The sequence below is a fragment of the Phalaenopsis equestris genome, unplaced genomic scaffold, assembly GCF_001263595.1.
Source record: "Phalaenopsis equestris unplaced genomic scaffold, ASM126359v1 Scaffold000002, whole genome shotgun sequence".
Lineage (NCBI taxonomy): Eukaryota > Viridiplantae > Streptophyta > Magnoliopsida > Asparagales > Orchidaceae > Phalaenopsis > Phalaenopsis equestris.
In genome coordinates this window covers 68,924,755-68,944,594 of record NW_018164444.1, presented here as the reverse complement: position 1 = coordinate 68,944,594, position 19,840 = coordinate 68,924,755, and the positions used below count along the sequence as shown (strand labels likewise).

General features: G+C 34.1%; 1 protein-coding gene across 4 annotated transcripts; it reads right to left on the bottom strand.

Moving 5' to 3' along the window:
- Nucleotides 1-1,153: 1,153 nt before the first annotated feature.
- LOC110018018 lies at nt 1,154-19,840 on the bottom strand. 4 transcript variants are annotated; one of them, XM_020715225.1, is made up of 5 exons: nt 19,608-19,835; nt 15,775-15,879; nt 7,663-7,848; nt 6,846-6,885; nt 1,154-1,357 (listed from the first exon to the last, which is right to left on the bottom strand). In XM_020715225.1, the coding sequence occupies exons 2-5, from the start codon at nt 15,775-15,777 to the stop codon at nt 1,296-1,298; spliced, it is 291 nt and encodes a 96-aa protein (XP_020570884.1). In that variant the 5' UTR covers nt 15,778-15,879; nt 19,608-19,835; the 3' UTR covers nt 1,154-1,295. The 4 variants fall into 4 exon arrangements, with proteins under 4 accessions (XP_020570884.1, XP_020570885.1, XP_020570886.1 ...); XM_020715226.1 differs by having other exon boundaries at nt 15,775-15,845; XM_020715227.1 differs by lacking the exon at nt 19,608-19,835 and adding an exon at nt 16,459-16,539 and having other exon boundaries at nt 15,775-15,845.

Below are 19,840 nucleotides of genomic sequence, written 5' to 3'. Positions count from 1 at the left end.
AAATTGATGTCAATAAAGAACCCTCAACAAGTGTGTTACGTCGTTAAGAACAGTGCACTTGTTGCAAGAAGTTCAATTTTTTATCAATTCCAATCTAATTGTGCAACCGATATGACCCAAGCAGCCACAAGGAGCCAACTACCCTAAAAAGGAAAGCTCTGAGAGTAATATCCAATCTTAGAAGAGGGTGAGAAGAAAAGCGCACGGAACTTGTATCCAACTCAAAAGGCGGGTTCAAAAGTCATGCAGTCATAACCCAAAGGGGTGGTCCAGAGGCCGTAGAAACAAGGTCACATAGGGTGGGTTCATTGGTCGTAGAGGCGTGACCCAACACAGTGGTTCAGGGTTGTAGAGGCGTGAACTAAGAATCGATTTTGGGTTTAGAGCTCAAAAGTTTTCTACAACTCCAAGCTCTATCAAGTCTTCCATTTAGATCATGTTCTTGGTTCCAAGCCCAAGCCCAAGTACCCCCACATAAACAGAGTGAGGGTCTTCATAAATTATTAATATCATTAAATTAAAACATTATTCAAATGATATAATTTTATTTAAATTGACTAAAAAAGATATTAATCAATTAGTTTAAAAAGTTAATGATTAAAAACAAATTTAATTAGCAAAACGGTATATTAAAAGGAACTATTAAATGATAAGATAACATTATAAAAGCAATTATAAAGTTATTATCTCCATTTATTTCAATAAAAAAAATTAATTACAAATATTGAATTTTTATAACACAAATACTTTATACCACATACACATATAACACCCTATTTTTTATATTCACATCTTTAATATCAAATCAAAAGTACCATTATTACTAGACTAAGCCACCTAATTGTTATAAAAGTGAATATGGAGTGTTAGATATGCAAATACCAAAAAATTAGGTAATATTTGCATGCATACCACTTAATTCCTATGTATTAACACATCTAACACCCCCAACTTTAATTTTTACACCTTAGCTAAATGCTATTTATTAAATGATACGACAAATATAAAAAGTAAAGTATAAGTGCTAGATATGTAAATACATAAGAATTAGGTGGTACATATGTAAATGCCCCAGAAATAAAAACTACAAGTGTTAATTCAAATTCTGTATCATGGATGTAAATATGCATTTGCAAATTGAGAAAAGAAAGGGTTAAAAAACAATAGAAAATTGAAGTCCATATCATTAGTTATACAGTTTAGCATGAAAAGGAGAATTGATCTCAAAATATATTGGGTCTAATATCTCAATAAACCATAATGTTCAAAGTAATTAATGACTAGTATAAATCAAATTAAGAGAATGGAGTGAAGTCCTCTACCCTTGCGATGTAAACCTCCTCAAACTCATTGTCATCTGCTTAGGAGAAAAGTTTAATCAGAGAAAAAAAAATAATAGAAATAAATGAAAATAGAAGGGGGGGTTTACAAACATGCCACACAATTCTTATGTATTTGCATATATGACAGCTAAAATTTCATATTTACATATATAACATTCTAATCTTTAATGTCATATCAAAAGTATGACAACAATTAAATTTTTAGAAGTGAAGTACATCTTTCGATGGATAGGTTTATAACACCAAAGTATTATAGATATAAATATCAAATTCTAGGTGTTAGATATGTAGATACGGAGGAATTGTGTTGCATGTATGTAGATTTCCCAAAAATAAATTAGTGCAGTTAACTGTTAACCAAAAACAAAATAGTTTTTCTATGAAAAAAAAAAAAAGTTTACATAGAACTAGTATATATATATATATGTATATATATATATAATTAAAGGAATGGACGAAGGCTATTAGACGAGCCCCGGCCATCCCTAGGTGGCCGAAATATTTGAGTACCACACCCTACACACGGGGGGATTCAAACACGTGACCTAAGAGGACTTACAACTGTCAGAGAGACTGCTCTACCAACAGACCACAGTATGCGCACTGCTGAGACATATATATATTGTTTAAGTTCATGCAATTGCATGAACTCATCCTTACAAAGCCTCTCAACCTTTTGCTACCACTCATGATATACGAGACTCATCCCAAGAGAAAATATATCAGGTGCAAGGTGATTCATATGTTTCACTAATGAATACACTAAAAGCACTTAAATTTTCTAAAGAAAGGCATGTTGGAAACAATTTCATTTCTCAAAATTTTCAATCTTTATACAAAACCCAATTCACAATCATAGTCGAAGCTCTTCTTTTGTGTATATTTCTTCTCATCAAAGAAGCAAATCGAACCCAAAAGCCATAAAAATGCATTTTTATTGGCTACTCTCCTCACCAACAATGATTCAAATACCATACTACAAAGTGAACTAACATTCTTCGAAATCAATGATTTTTGCCCAAAACCAATATTCATGGAGAGAGAGTCTACTCAATCCATGAATATGGGTTTTTCATTAATACTAATCCTGCGTTATCGATGTCTCAACCTACACCTCTTCCAAAATCACTTGAATGTCAATCTCAATTTTTCAAATTCAATGAAAGCCATCACATACAATGATTCAATGATCACATACAATGATTACATAGAATCGCTTAATCTTGGTGGTCGAAAAATTCAAACGACAATGTAGAAAGAAGCATTTTTCTTGAATCAAATCTCATGTTTAAATAGTCCTGGCATTGCTTCATAAGAGCAATGTAAATTTTGGAGAGGTTTTAAAAAGTCCCATTGTTGTTGCCTCAAGAAGAGCAATAACAACTTGCTCAAACATAGTGCCATCATTATAGTTGTAAAAACTAAAATTTTAATAAAAGAATAAAAAGAATAATAATATTAATAAATAATAATACTAATGATAAAATAAATAAAAATAAGTGCAGGTTAGGAAGGTTGCACCCCCTCGCATGAATGTTAACTCGCGCTCATTCCACACTTCCTCTCATTCGAAACAGAAAGGAACGAGAGGGAGAGCAGAGAGATCGAGAAGGGAGGTTGTGCCATAGGAGAAAGGAAGAAGTCCAAGGAGAAAGGAGAAGAAAAAATCATAGGAGAAGAGGAGCAACTTCGGTGCAGGGAAGAAAAAGGAGAAGGAGAAGAAGAAAGAAGTGGTGTCGAGGGCTTACCTGGAACGCGACACAATTGAAGACGTGTTGTCTTTGGGAGAGAAGCCGAAGCAGCCAACCTTGTGTGCGACTGTTAGGGTTGTTCAGCCTTGCAAAGGAGAAGCAGAGGAGAATACCTACTAGTCGTGCTCGCATGCAGAACAAGACGTGACGTGGAGGAGGGAGTCGAAGTTCGCGTGCTCTATTGGGATGGCACAAGACCGAAGGAAGAAGGGCTCGCGCGTTCGAGCCGAGACCGAAAGGAGGAAGAAGGGGAGAGCTTCGAGTGTGTGTATGGTTAAGGAAGTCGAAAGCTAACAAGGTATAGTTGAGATTTTTAAAAAATTAATTTATTTATATTGTTATATGAGAACACATATATATGTGTGTGTTATAATGTGTCAAGGTGAAATTAATTAATTAATATGTTAATATACAATCACTTGAAATAGGCATCGTAAGTGACAGATTTTGATGCCAAGGAAAAAGGAGTTGGCTTGTGCCTGAAATTGGGCTTTATGTGCGAATGGTAAGAACCAAATCTTGTATTTAATGTTTAATGATGTCGATTTTCTTAAATTGAATCTATTGGTTTACTTACTAAATGCTAATAACATGTTTAATTTAGTCAGGCATTAAAGGTAAAAGATTAAAGGCTAAATCAATTAAAGTTGCAAAACAAAAAAAAAATCTGTGCAGGTAAGCAAATCAAACATTTAAGGTAAGAAATTGTATAATTGTTCAAGTGTCATTTTAATTGTATGACATTAGATATATTAACGATTTCTTTTAAGAATAGGATTTAAGAATAGGATTTTTATCAAATGATTTACACATTTAATTAATACAGATGATTGTCCAAAAAAGTTAGTGGAAAATATTTCAGAAATCTCTGGTAAGCTAAGGTGAGTAATTATTTTCTTATATGTATTAAATTTAAAGTTTATTAATTAAATAATTTCTTTACAATTATTTTATGATTGTATGCATGTTGTAACTTAAGAATTAAAAAAAATAAACAGAAAAAGGGAAAATGAATGTTTAATGTTTTTAAAAAGAGGAACTTTAAAGGAAACAAAATGATAAGTAAATAATTAAGTCATACATGATTACCCCCGATGGTACTGACAGAGAATGCAATATACCCGAGCACGTTAAAAAAAATGATAAAACTATACATTCGGGTACAACTTGAGGGTACCTTCAAATACAATTTGAGGGTACCTTCAGATACAGTTTTAAGAATGCCTTCAGAAACATTTTTAAGAATAACTTCGGTTATGACGGCAATCCTGTGATGACTATTAAAGAGGTCATTTATGCATAACATAACATAAGAATTTAATGCATATTAGATTATAATTACTCACTAAGTTATACTTACGGTTGCAATTAATATTTTTGTTCAAGAGAAGGAAAGTTTTAGGTTGATATGTCTGATATGAGATACTTGGTTTATAGAAGCGTCATTGTTGCTAGGAATATTTATGATGATAGTTTCTCTTTACTGTTTCTTTCAGATAATGTTATACTGTTTAGTACTGGTTTGAGATATTGTATTTAGATGTTATTGTTTCTTGATGCTTTAGATTTTATTGCACTTTGTGAATTAATGACTCTTTTATATGTATTGAAAGTTTTCAAAATGTGTATAGTTATATTAAAACCGTCTGACCGCAATTCCCACCTTAATTAATTCCAAGCACCGGGTCAGGTTGTGACAATAATCCCCATAACAAACTATATCCGAAGTTCTCTGTGAGCACAAAAAATCTCAAATAGAATCAAGAAGCCCTAAAATTACTATAATGAAAAAAATATGGTTCACACAAAAATTTAGGTCCGAAAAGAAATTGTATGTGGGCTCTTTCAAATCTTTCCAAAGAGAAGAAATATCTTGGATGCAAATGGATTCAATGTGATATTCAAATCTAAGGGTACTTTCGATGATGAAAGTAAGATAGGTTGCAAAATATTCCGCTTAAATCTAATGAATTGATTATTAAGAAATGTTTGCCTTAGTTGTTGGGATGTCATATCAGGATAATTTTTTTCACTTACTACGAATTTAGATTGGATACTACATGAACTAGATGTAAAAAAATACTTACTAAAAGGCAATTTAGAAGATGACAATAATATGACAATCCCTCCAAAATTTTAGAATAAAAAAAGAATAAATCAAGTCGACAAACTTAATAACCTTTGTATGGCTCAAAATAATCTCCAAGAATTTGGTTTAACATATATGTTGTCATGATTAAAAAGTATGGGCACTCTCAAGCATAATTTGGCACCTTAACATGTAATCATCTAAATGAATAATAAGTTGAAAGACATCTTAGCCAAAGAATATGAAATCAAGAATCATGGTTTATTAAAATAGGAATGGAAAGGGATTATCCATCTTGCAATAAATACACGTTAGACTTATTAAAGAAAGCTAGCCAGCTTGAGTGTAAATGCAAATACACCTATGGATCCATTAAAGAAAGTTGAAACTAAGGAAGATTCAACCCCATTTGATAAAGAAAGGTGCCGACGATTAATTAAAAAAATATATTTACCTATCTCACATTTAACCTGATTTTTGCATTGCTGTTAGTATATTTTGTTACCTTGCGAATAAACCCGAAAATGAGCACCTTGATGTTGTATAAATGATGCTACGGTACCTTAAAAATGCACCTAAAAAAGTCAATTTTCATAAGTGCGACTAACAAAATATAGAAATTTTCATCATGCTAACTGAACTGGATCTATAACATATCGTAACTCCACATCTCGTTATTGCTCATTTGTACATGAAAATTTAGTTAAATGGGGAATTAAAAAAAGATCTACAACCAAGCTATTATTAGCATTGTCAAGAACCCAAAATGTTGAAATTGATAGACATCTTGTTAAGAAGATAATTAATAAAATATCATACAAATGAATTACACTCCAACAAAACTGACCGATAATAATTTGATAACCTTACTCCCAAGTTAGGAATAATCAACATATATTTTCAACTTAAGCGACTGTGAAAATCCAGTCCTACAGTAACTACCACAGCTACCATGTGGGATGCAGCATTCCCGGAACCCCTTAAGATCCCACAAGCGGGCCCAATAGCTGCTCCACCCAATCTAAGCCCGCCAGACATGTGATCCACCAGCCCTGACCTTTCCAAATGTAGTCTACCAGCTTCCCTCTTGAGGAAAAAAGGAGTTATTTGCTGCATTCATTCCCTAATTTATTGTAAATAATTATATCCCTATTTTCCTCTTTTACTAGGCTGATTATGACACCTGATTTTATTTCCCTAGCTTTCTTTCTATTCTAGATCCATAATTTAAGCCTATAGATATTGTACCTCTTCTATCAATTGGAATATAAAAAATGTGTTATATTCTTATATTATGTTTTCAACAGGAAAAACTCAATCAATGAGAGTAATTCTTGTGCATTTACATATCTCACACCCAAAATTTAATATTTACACTAATAGCACCTTGGCGCTTTAAACCTATGCATGAAAATATATATTTCACTTCTAAAAAGTGGCAATACTGTTATTTTTTAAATGATATTAAAGATTTGAGTGCTATGCATGTAAAAATGAAAGTTGAGGTGTGAGATATGTAAATTCCCAAGATTTGCATGTTATTCATGTAAAAGCTTAAAAAAAGCTAAAGGAGAGAACCTGCTCAATACACTCAAAGGAGGAATCAAACAGAATAAGTTGTCACATTTAAACACATTGTAACTAATGAGATAAAGAACAAACCTTTCTTCAGGGTCAAAGCCACAATAGCATCATTCTCAACCTGCAAAGACTAAGAATGGTCAAGTTGATGGCCAGAGATCAAAAAAAATAGATAGATTTACACGCATGCCCCTCATTTCTTACGTAATTACATATCTAACACCTATACTTCAATTTTTAAATGTATGCCGCTTTACCTAAGCATGAAAAGACACACTTCACCTTTTAAAAGTTACAACAGAAGTTCTTTTGATGTCATATGAAATATTCGTGTGGTAGAAATGTAAAAAGGAAGATTTACATATGTACCAGTCAATTCCTATGTATTTATATGTCTAACACCTAAACTTCGATTTTTACATACGATTTTTACATACATAACACCTTACCTAGGTATGAAAATGTGTATTTCACTTTTTAAAGGTTAAAATGGTGGTAATTTTGATGTGATATGAAAGTTTTGGGTGGTATAAATGTAAAAATTAAAGTTTAGGTGTTAGATATGTAAATGCATAAGGATTGGGTGACATGTATGTAAACACCCCCGAAGAAAAAGGAAGATTTACATGCATACCACTCAATTCTTGTGTATTTACACCTAAACTTCAATTTACGCGCACACACAGATTATATATATATATATATATATGTATATATGGAGTATTTAACTTTTTTAAATTTAAAATAGTGCTATTCTTAATTTGATATGAAATATTTGGTGGTATAAATGTAAAAGTTAAAGTGTAGGTGTTAGATATGTAAATGCATATGAATTGGGTGGTATGTATGTAAATGTCCCATAAGAACAACCTCCAAATTTTTTGTCCAAATTCAGTACCTTCTGCTCAGCTAAGGTCTTTGAATCATCCAATATCTCATTAGTTGATAACAACGTTAGCCGTTGGTTACTACTTGGCCGGTCAATCAATCCTTGTAATTTCTGCTTGATGTCTAAAGTTAACTCGGTTGGATCACATTGTATAAAGTAGGTCGTCTTGTGGCGCTTTACACGGATATACATAGCCTGTATAACACGAAAAAATTGCATCAAAATTAATTGCAGGCTACATTGTATTTTAGAGTTAAGTATTAATACTATCATCAATAGGATTTGTGACCGTTATAGTTCCATCTAGGTAATTGAACTTGAGATAGCTAATTAATTAAATAATTAATGATACAAAATTAATTTTGATGACTTATTTATGAAGACATTAATAATAATTTCAAGTGATTGTAATTAAGTCCTAGGAAATATTTAACGAATAGGCCAATGTCTCTTTCAACTATTTATGTAAGATAATTAGTGTTTGATCATGTTAAAATATCAAGGTTGTTTAAGTATGGTTACAAAACCTGGGCTAGAATAATATAATTGAACTTTAAAGATCAATTAACCATATAAGTTATTAATTAACTTCTGATTACAGTGGTAAATAAGTATAATAGGAACTTAGAAAAGGTTAATTAGAATAATTAGTGCTTGGATGCAATTTATTATGGATCAAATAGGCCTAATTATGCCAATAAAATGTAGATTAATGTTTTCTTGTTCTATGTTTCCCATCATGTATCAATTTTCTGTTTCACCAAATAAAATAAATACTACCATCCCATCCTAACACAATTTTATTTTATTTTCATTGTTGTAAGTGCAAAAAAAAAAAAAAAAAAAGAGAAGTAAAATGAAATCAAAGCAAAACAAAACGATACAAAATAAGAATAAAATAAAAAACAAATATAAAAAATATATTGACATCCATTAAAATTGTATAACATGCTCATCTAAAATTAAGCTCTTAACTTATAAAAATTTCCCAATTGTTTTAACTATTTAATAATTTTCTCATTATTCTTTGTTCATCTAAAATTAAGCTCTTAACTTATAAATATTTCCCAATTGTTTTAACTATTTAATAATTTTCTCAAACATTATAACTTTACCCTAAAAAATAAACAAAAAACCCAAAAAGTTGTTTTTGAAGATTAGCCATGCTGAAAATTGGCTAGCAGATCCTAAGATAGGACTAGAGTTAGACTAGCTCTGGTACCAAATAATACCGGAATTAACCAAAATAGCCATAAATATATAAATATTATTGTGGAAATTTAAAAGTGTTACACAAGACTCGTCAAAACAGGAAATAAACGACAATACAAACACGCACCGAAGTTGACGACGTGGGTGGTGGCTGACGTCAAGCCAGCAGGTGGGAGAAGAGGGTTGTTGTCATTACAGCAGGGGATATGGCAATGGCTAAGGCAGCAGGATAGGGGTGTGGAAAGGGTTGGCTGCTGAGAGGAGGGCAGGCCACGTACATGCAGTGGAAGTGGCTGGTAGTGGGATGCTGCAGGCGGGTGGGGGTGGGAGCAGCGACAGGAAGCAGAAATAAGGGGAGTTTAAGACTGGCTGCAGGAAGCAGAAATAAGGGGAGTTACGAGAGAGCGGAAGATCTGGGACGGGCTGCTGCAGCGTTTGGGTTGCGTTGGAGAAGGTTGCAGCAAACAACGGCTGGCCTGCGGGGTAAGAAGTTATGGTTGTCTACAGGGAGGAAAGGTAGAAACGGGTAGCTGCGGGGTCGGGGTCGGGGGATAGAGAAGCTGCGGGGAAACCCCCAAGCAGCAAGAAGGGGAGGTTGAGGTGGAAGTTGGAGAAAGATGATCCTCACAGGAGAGAGGGATATAGCCGGAGCACCACTTTAATCGTCAGATACAACCCTAGAAGAGAAAAATAGGACACCGCGGCTGCCCTCACAAACTGAAATAAAAAAATAGGACAAGCTATCCCTAAGACACACAAAGCACACATATAAATACTATTTTGATAGAGAGGAGAGGTAGGGGCCTCTCCTAATTGGGTGGCAATCACAATACTTAGGGCCGACCGGCCCTCACCCAGTCTCGACTGAACCTATTAAGTCTGCCCGGTTTAGTAGGAGCGGTAGGGGAATAAACCCTGTGCCAATTATTATGAAGATTTTTCATTTTAAGAAAAAGGTAGTATGCATTATGTATACAAAATATAATGAATTGAATGAAATAGATGTATGAATGATATAAACTACATAAATTCAATCTACGTGCATGTTTGACCATGATAGAGTTCACCCCCTTATGATAAAAAGGGGAACACGAAGGTACTAGTGAACATAAATTGAAAAAACTATTGATATTAATGCGTCTTAGGGTTTGTTTGGGACAGCTACAGTCGTTTAAGAAAATAGTTATGAAACTACTATAGAAGAAACTGTTTTTCAAAAGACTGTGGTGGCTATCACAAATTTATTTATTATCAAAAAGTCATATCATAACTTTTTGATAGTCGCCACACTTTAACAGCCCAAGTTGAAAAAAACTTCTACCACATAAATTTCTAAAAACTAGCAAGAAAGTTGTTTCCCAAACAGATCTGTGATGACGATCTAAAAAGCAAATCCGACAGAAAATTGTCCTAAACAGACTCTTAATTCCAAATAGACTCAATTGGCACAATTTTATACAACGCTTCTGTGGCGGTTGTATACAACTTAAAATGATATTGATATATAAACGATACCGTAAGACATGATACATGTTTAAAATTCTCTTGAATGATCATATTAAAACGTACAAAACTTCAAATATACTTAAATTGATTTTACATAAAATTTAACTAGCATGTCTATCATTTTATTTTCATTGTATTACTATATTATAGAAGTATAAGTTTTCACTTGCTATTTAATTAATTGTTGGTTTAAATTAACATTACAGGTTTAATTATTTAAAAAAAAATGAGCGATAGAAAAGAAGTGTTGATTGAATACGCGAACAACATGACTTGAGGTAAATTTATAACAACTTTAATTTAATTTTCTTTTTTTAATGACTCTTTAATTTGTTAAATGTTATGTTATAATACAACCAAAATAAATCTTATTGATACAAATAGGGGTATAAATACACATTACAAGATTTACTAGAAACAAATAAAAATAGAATAAGAGAAAAAAAAACAAATAAAAGCAAATCACAACAATTAATATAGAATTCTGCATATTAATATTGTAATATTTTAATACTCCCCGTCAAGTTGAAGCATAAATATCAGTCATGTTCAACTTGGATTTGAAATCATCGAACAGTGGCTGATGAAGGTTCTTTGTGATAATCTCTGTCAGTTGGCTGCTAGATGGCACAAATGGAACACAAATTTTCCCAAACTCGAGCTTTTCTTTAATGAGGTGACGGTCTCAATCTCAATATGCTTGGTGTGATCATGCTAGACCGGGTTGTGAGCAATACTAATGACAGTCTTATTATCACAAAACAAATGTAGGGATGCGAAGACTGTCACATGTAGTTCATGAAGCATGATGCGTAACCAGAGAGCTTCACAAATTCGTATGGACATGGACCGAAATTCGGCTTACACACTGCTCCGAGCAACTGCAGACTGCTTCTTGGTTTTCGAAGTGAACAAGTTTTCTCACACAAATGAGCAGTACCCCGACGTAGATCGTTAATCATGGACGGACCCAGACCAATCTGTGTCTATGTAAACTGGCATAGAAAGAGAGATGTGGCGAGAAAAAAATAAACCTGAGCCCAGTGTGTCATTTAAATAGTGTAGAATTTGGTGGACAGCTTGGAGGTGGTGCTTACAAGGATCATCCATGAATTGACTATCCTGCGTATGTCGGGGCTTGTATGGGCAAAGATAGATGAGTTTTCCCACAAGATGCTAGTAGTGAGTCTTGTCAAAAACTGCATTAGGAACAACAAGAAATTTTCATTGGGATCCATCGAGACAACCACTAGTTTGCATAGGAGAAGATCGTTCTCTATAAGAAAATCAATCACATATTTTCGTTGAGACAAACAAATACCCTGAGATGATTGAACGACTTCCATACCTAAGAAGAACAGGAAATATCAAAGGAGGCAACAAGCATGCTTTCAAAGACTTCAATGTTGGTAGATCATTACTTGTGAAAACAATATCGTCAACATAGACAATAAGGGGAGCTATCTGACCGTTGAAGTAATGCCAAAAGAGGAGAGTAGTTCCCGAACTATGCTCGTGATGATTGCTTCAATCCCTGGAGGGATTTTTGCAGTCTACATACTTGCCCCTAGGAGGCATTGGAGTCAAAGCATGTAGAAAGAGTCATACATACCTCATCTGTAAGTTCATCATTCAAGAACACATTTTTGACATCAAGCTAGATAAGGGCTAATCCAAATTCAGTGCAAGGGATAAGAGGACTTGAATAGTGTTCAATTTAGCAACTGGAGCAAATTTCTCCTCATAGTCAACTCCATAGATCTGTGAGTACCCTTTGGCGACCAACAATAAGTTGTTGCATTCAAAGGAAATATTAGATTTAAACTTGATGCTAAAAATTCATCGGCATCTCACAGCTTTCTTGCCCCAAGGAATATCAACAATGTCTCAAGTATGGTTCCACTGAATGGCATTCATCTCCACCATGATGGCAGTTTACCAGGTTGGGTCTGCTAAGGCAGCCTCAATAGTAAATGGAAGCTGATGATTGGTCAAAGCCGTAGCAAATGCTCTATAGATTGGCGATAATCTACGAAGAGAGAGTTTGCCATGGGATAGAGAGATTTTGTCTGATTGCATAACTTAATAGATGAACTGACTTCCTCATTTGGAGTAAGAGCAGTGTTGGAGGTGTCCTCTAAAGGGGATTTAAGGTTCAGCAAGGGGTTAGCAAGCTCCATAGTACGTGAACCAGAACGAGTGCATCGAATGTAGACACCAAGCGTGGAAGAATGTGCAGGTAGAACCAAAGGGACAAAGGACTCCTTTGTGATAGGAGAAGTGGGTGGAACCAAAGAAACAGAGAGTTCCTCAATGGATGGTGACATGGGGGAACATCCACAGGAGTAAAGATAAGGAACAATGTCCAAGACCTCTAGCTCCCCTAACTGGAGGTCGAGTTAGAAAAGTAGGCAACATTTTCAAAAAAGGAGCTAACAACAGTCACATAGATTTTATTTGTGGTAGGTTCAAGGCATTAATTCCCCTTTTAAGTGGCTGCGTATTCGAGGAACAATATTTTATGAAACTTGGATCAAGTTTACTCCACGTAGGGGTCGTGTTCCGAATAAAGGTTGTGTACCCAAAAATTTTGAGATCTCAAGTAGAGAAGACCCAATTGTTAGGAAAGCACGATCTCAAGACGGCTAAAAGAGTACGGAAGTTGTGAATTCCTTAAGTAACTCTATTGATGAGATAAATGATGGTAAAAATGACATCATTTCAGAAACGTTTTGAAACATTAAATTAAAACATAATTGAACAAGAAAGTCATGGAGTTGTCGGTTTTTTCTTTCGGTTGCTTTATTTTGTGAAGTGTCGGTGCACGAGTTATGATGAATGATGCTTTTACCAAGAATTCTCATAATATAGAGTTAAAAAGATCGCGAGGACTTGAATATAAGTTTTGAATTGGAACAAAAAGAAGATGTGGAAGTTCTTGAAAGTGACAGCAACTTCAGCTTTATCTTCTAAAATATAGACTCATGTCATCCGAGTGTGGTCATCAATCAAAGTAAGAAATCACCGTTGTTTGGTGTAACTAGGAGTGTGAGAGGGTTCCAATAAGTCACTGCGAATAAGAGAGAAATGAGCGAAAGATGTGTAATTGTGGGGGGATAAGGGACACGATGATGTTTAGCTAACTAATAAGTTTCACATTTAAAATTAAAATGATTTTTATTAGTATACATCACCAGATACAATTATTTTGGATGCTGGAAACTAGGATGACCTAAACGATAGTGTAACAACATAACAAGATATTCAGTGAACTGAAATAAACTGCAACTACTAAGTGGGGTGTCTTTGTTTTGTGTGTTTTTCTCTTAGAAGTATAGTCTGTCAACCCGTTTAACAGTTCCAATCATCCTCCCCGAACAACGATCCTGAAAGACACATACATCAGAAAAACGACAACGCAAGCAATGTCAAATGTCAGTTTATCGACAGATAAAAGATTACACTTCAACTGAGATACATGTAACACACATTTTAGAGTTAGACTTGTTGCTAAAACAACAAACCTTTTATCAACAATGGATCTTTGGGACCAGTCAGCAATTTTAACAATATATTTCACTGAGTGAGGATAATATGTTGAGAAGGCTTAAGAGTTTTCACTCACGTGATCTATGACACCTGAATCAATGATCCATGGACTACAAGGGATAAAAAAGTGAGTGTCATAGGAATGGTACTTTGACGAACGCGGGCAGTCGACGCGCCAAAAGGGAGCTGGCCGGATCCAAGCAGCTTGATTACGTTCTCTAGAACGACTATCTTTCTTGGGTGTGGGAGATCGAGATAGGCTATAGCTCCAACTTCGACTATAGCTACGACTACGACTCCTTCCATCACGTCGAGATGTCGAACAAGAATAATTGTGCCCATGCTTTAGCTCCTTCGGACTATTCTGACAATTCATCTCCATATCACCACTATCACCACATATAGCACTTATTTTTCCAATCCCCGCTTTGCAATCCCTTGCTCAATGTCCATCAAGACCACAATTGAAGCAACAACCAGAACCAGGTGGTGCACCCCTCCCAAGCTATCAACGAGAATCTAGTTTTGGGACCACATGGGCCCCCTCCGGCCAATTCAACAATAATATGAGCATCGTAAAATCCTCGTCTGTCCAAACTATACCTTACATTGTCTGCATCTCACGGGCGTAGTCATACTTCAAGTTCACATCCCGTACTCTTCCATATCTACTAAAAAGGCCCTCAAGCTCATGTGAACAAACTATCGAAGGTAGAAATCCAACATGAAGTCTCGTGTTCCCATGACGGTCACTGTAGCGAGGTATCCTTCCACCCTGCGAATTTTTAAGAAAACCCTAGCGCCTTTTTCATCTGCATTGAAGGTGACGGTCTGGAGTAGGCAGACACCTCCAGCATGCGAAGAAGTATGCGAACAGTTTGGAGCAGACGTTGATCGGAGCAAGCAGACGGCTTGGAGATGGCATGGAGCAGTCGCTGAAGCAGAGGCCTTGTCGGGCTAAGGAGAAGGGGGTAGGCGGTTTGAATTGGCCAGCCGACGACACAAAGAGTACCAACGACAGCTAAGTTAAGAACATGGCTATGATACCATGTTAGAATAGAACCAGGGTAAATCTTATTAATGCAAAGAAGGGTATAAATACCAATTACAGAATATACTAGTAAGGAAATAAATAAAAACATAATAAAAGGAAAAAAAAAAGGAAAGTAAATATAAACAAATCACAACAATTAATGCATAATTTTGCATAATGATAGTCTAATATTCTAATATGTTTGTTATAGAAAATGAATATAGAAAAATACTATTTTCACCGTTCGACCGTTTGTACCCGTCTTTATTAATTCCAAAACTTAGGTCAGGTCGAGACAAGATCATCCCTCACTAAAGCTCTTAATAAAAAGTTCAGCAATTTTAATAATAGATGTCCTCAATTTAAGAATTTTTTGCATGGTAGATTGACATTGCAACTCGGAATACAGAAGTACGCCATCTGTTGGAAAAAAGACAAAAATTCACAGATCCATTAACCTAATTTACATGGCCTAAGGTTTCTTTTACCGCAAAAGATGAAAGAGAATTTTAATACAAACATGATATTTTAATTCTGCAATTAATTACTGCATTAAACTTAACCTTGGATTTGCTTTCATTTTCTTCTTTCTGTTTTTTTTTTTTAAATAAAGAAGTTATAAGTTGAAGCAACATGCTTAGTGACCTGTTTCTAGCTTCTATTTGTGAGAACATATAGTCATGTTTCTTGTAGTTTATGCCAAACATAAGAGAAATCAGTAGAGTACATTCAAAATATAAATTTAAATCTATTAGAACTTCAATATGAATACAAATAGAAGAATGGAAATATATAAAGTGCACATAATGCAATTTGAGTACCATTCTCTGGATTAGCAAGTTTAGTCAATTTCTGTACAACGCAACTTTTCCTTCTGAGGTTCTTGAGCATCCTAAAAACAAAAATGGTGTTTTTCAAGCCCCAACCTAGAAATCACAACCATATTAGCGTATAAAACATATAGAGGTGAAATCATTTATAAAAACTTCAAGACACGACTCAAGTCGTTGTTACTTAATGGCCTCTCTACATATTCCACCCTAGCCATCATCATTGCCGAAGCAGCGATACTTACCTGAGATTTGGAAACATTTTATAATTTTTCCAAAACTCAATAGTTCTCATCTCAAAGCAACAAAAAACATCTTCATCGGAAATTGCTAGATTCTTAACCAACATTTATTTTCCCGAAAGCTAAGTCTAGGAATCAAATTTTCAAAAAGAATCAAGTGCCTGTTATTTTTAAAACGCATCAGTTATAGCTGAACTACTCGAACTCGCATGAATCCTATTGATTTTTTGGAAAAGAACACTGTTTGAATGAATTAAAACGTTGTGGTCTACACAAATGAGCATCTACCAACAAATTATAAACCATTTCATAACTGCAGAGCCATATATTAAAGAGGACTATGAGATGAATTAGAGCTTAATTAATTGAATCAAACATAGTGTGGAATAGAATAACAAAAAGATTGCAATTAAAAATTTAAAGGGAATTTTACCTGTTATAGCTGTTATTTCTAAAACGTATCAGTTATAGCTGAACTACTCGGACTTGCATGAATCCTATTGAATTTTTGGAAAAGAACACTGTTTGAACTAATTAAGACGTTGTGGTCTACACAAATGAGCATCTACCAACAAATTATAAACCATTTCATAACTGCAGAACCATATATTAAAGCGGACTATGAGATGAATTAGAGCTTAATTAATTGAATCAAACATAGTGTGGAATAGAATAACAAAAAGATTGCAATTAAAAATTTAAAGGGAATTTTACCTGTTATAGCTGTTATTTCTAAAACGTATCAGTTATAGCTGAACTACTCGGACTTGCATGAATCCTATTGAATTTTTGGAAAAGAACACTGTTTGAACTAATTAAGACGTTGTGGTCTACACAAATGAGCATCTACCAACAAATTATAAACCATTTCATAACTGCAGAACCATATATTAAAGCGGACTATGAGATGAATTAGAGCTTAATTAATTGAATCAAACATAGTGTGGAAAAGAATAACAAAAAGATTGCAATTAGAATTTTAAAGGGAAATTTACACATGTAATACACAATTCTTATGTATTTATATATCCCCCACCTAAAATTCAATGTTTAAATTTGTAGCACTTTTGGTGCTTTAAACCTATGCATAAAAAGAGGTATTTTCCTTTTAAAAAAGTAGTGATAGTATTATTTTTTATGTGATGTTAAAGACTTGAGTGTCGTTGTGTAAATATAAAAGCTTAGATGTGAGATATGTAAATCAGTAAGAATTGCATGTTGTGCATGTAAATGACCCAATTTTAAATTGTCTGGAAACAGATCATTGATCTTTTGCAAGTAAGGTGACTCTTGGTGGATTGCGGCAATATCAAAAGCTATTCAAGAGAGAGTAATGAATTTATAAGGAATGGCAGAGAACAAATGAACAAATGTTATGGGATATATACAAAAACAAGCAAGCCAATAAAACTGAAAAATGGAAATAATGTTATAAATTGATGATCTATGTTGTAGGCAAACAAGACATTTATTAAGGATTAAAAAGTTAAAGATGATATAAGATTAACATATTTATTTCAACAATTTTCTTAAAATTAAGAAAATTTTAAATGATTGACAAAAGAACATCCAATGTTAATGTTTAAGATTTAAGGAAGATGCAAGGGATCAAGCATATGATTCACGAAGTTATGAAGGATAGTGATTGTACAAAAATTGTAAAAATCACATAAATATTATATCATCCACTTTATTTAGTTCAAGGATGATCGGTTATGGAACAGTTCTATGGCAAATAAACTTTTGAAAAAGCATGGAGTGGCAAAGAATATAATTTTATATAATATGTTCGTTAGATAAATGATTAGCATTAAAAGTTTGTAGAAGGCGAACAAGATTGATAGTTGGTTTACATTAAGAATCATCACTAAATCTATATTTTTTTGGGGGATATTTACATAAATACCACACAATTCCTATGTATTTACATATCTAACACCTGAACTTCGCTTTTTACATATACCAGCCAAATCTTTCACATCAAATCAAAATACCACTATTCTAACTTTAAAAAAGTGCAATTCACCTTTACATGCATAGGTAGCGTGGCAAATATGTAAAAATTGAAGTTTATGGATTAGATGTGTAAATACATAAGAATTGAGTGTTATGTCCGCAAATCTTCCAATCTCTTTATTTGCCATAGAGATTCTTGAAATGTTTTTTCAAAATGCATTTTAAGATGGCCAAAAGGGTGCAATCACGGTTGGTTTACATTAAATATCATCTTAAAGTCCGTTCCTTTTTATTGGCCATTAAGGTCTAAAAAACAGATATTCAAGATGCAAAACAATGGCTCATGTATATTGTCAATAATATTATTAAGGAAGATTTACATAAATATCACTCAATTCATTTGCATTTACATATCAAACACCTAAACTTCAGTTTTTACATAAATACCACCTTACCTATGCCTGAAAAAAGTATTTTTGATGCGATATGAAACATTTGGGTGGTATAAATGTAAAAAATTAAAGTTTAGGAGTTAGATATGTAAATACGTAGAGTTAGATATGTAAATACTTAGATATGTAAATACGTAGGAATTGGGCGGTATGTATGTAAATATTCCCAAAAGAAGTTAAGAGGTGGAGCATTAGAGTACAAAAACTAAGTCCATGGTGTACAATTCAGGTGGAGTGCCTTCCAATCAATTGGAGGATAATGTAAATTCTTAGTGTGACTAGTTTAGCTGTTTTTGGTTCCATTACCAAAAAAATAATAGGGGCAATTACATACAGACCACCTGAAACTTGCTATTTACAAATCAATCGCCCTTTTAAACCAATTTTCAAATTATAACTCAAATATCAAAATTCATGGTAAAACCCAACCCATATTTCTCATTTCTATCAAATTCTCAATAGTTTGATCGCGGCGCGCATAAATACATTGCTTCGGTAGTTTGAAAAAAAATCAAATGGGCGGTTAATTTGTAAATATCAATGTTTTGGGTGGCTTGTATGTATTTATCCCAAAATAATTAGGATAAAATCTGCAGCAGTAGTAAAGCTGGGTAATTAAACTGAAGAAGGTGCTAAAATCCTTTATACAATAGAGAAGGAATAGCATTAAGATTTGAAAAGTAAACTTCATTAAGAGAAATATATGATCAACTATGTTATTAGATATGTTGTGGGGGCATTATATATCAGAGACGAGATTAAACAGTACAAAGTTAGTTGATTTAAGAAATTAGGAGAAGAACATAATCGATGCAGCAATAAGAGGGCAGTTCTTCGAGATGTGTAGGCATGAAAGCCAAAAAGCGCAGATCAAATATAGCATGAAATCAAAGGAAGTAAATGGTGAAGAAAGAATCATCTACCGGAATCCAAATAATAATAATTAGAATGAGGCCACAGATCAGAATCTTCACACTCGGGTCCACAAGAACCCATCCATATCTAAATAAAACAAAGACGAAAAGCTATACGGAAGTTATAGCAATAGGTTTAGAACAAGCGCACGGTAAGTCTTCAACTTACAGAAACACGGGGAGCGGAAACGAGCAGCCAACGTAATCATGGAAAACTCCATGAAAATTTATTGAATGTATATGAAATTAAGCAGAAATACCGGTTTGAGGCCGTCGATTAGCGCTGCTTTGGCCGTTTTGAAGGCTCTACTCCCGTTTCTATGGAGATGCCGAGGCTCTGCTCCCGTTTCTGTGGAGAAGCCGAGAGCAGGGAGCTTAGGTGTGGATTAGGCAAAGGCTGAACTAGGTTATATTTATCGGCCCACCGGCAGCGCAGTTCGGGTCCGCGGGCCGTGTCTTAGGCTGGGAAAGGATATGTGAACTTCATGTTGGT

Excerpts from the sequence above, each read along its gene's own strand:
- LOC110018018 (XM_020715225.1), bottom strand. Across the intron at positions 6,886-7,662 it reads AGACCTTAGCTGAGCAGAAG|GTTGAGAATGATGCTATTGT; the intron begins GTACTGAATTTG and ends TAGTCTTTGCAG. Across the intron at positions 1,358-6,845 it reads GGCTTTGACCCTGAAGAAAG|ATGACAATGAGTTTGAGGAG; the intron begins GTTTGTTCTTTA and ends TCTCCTAAGCAG.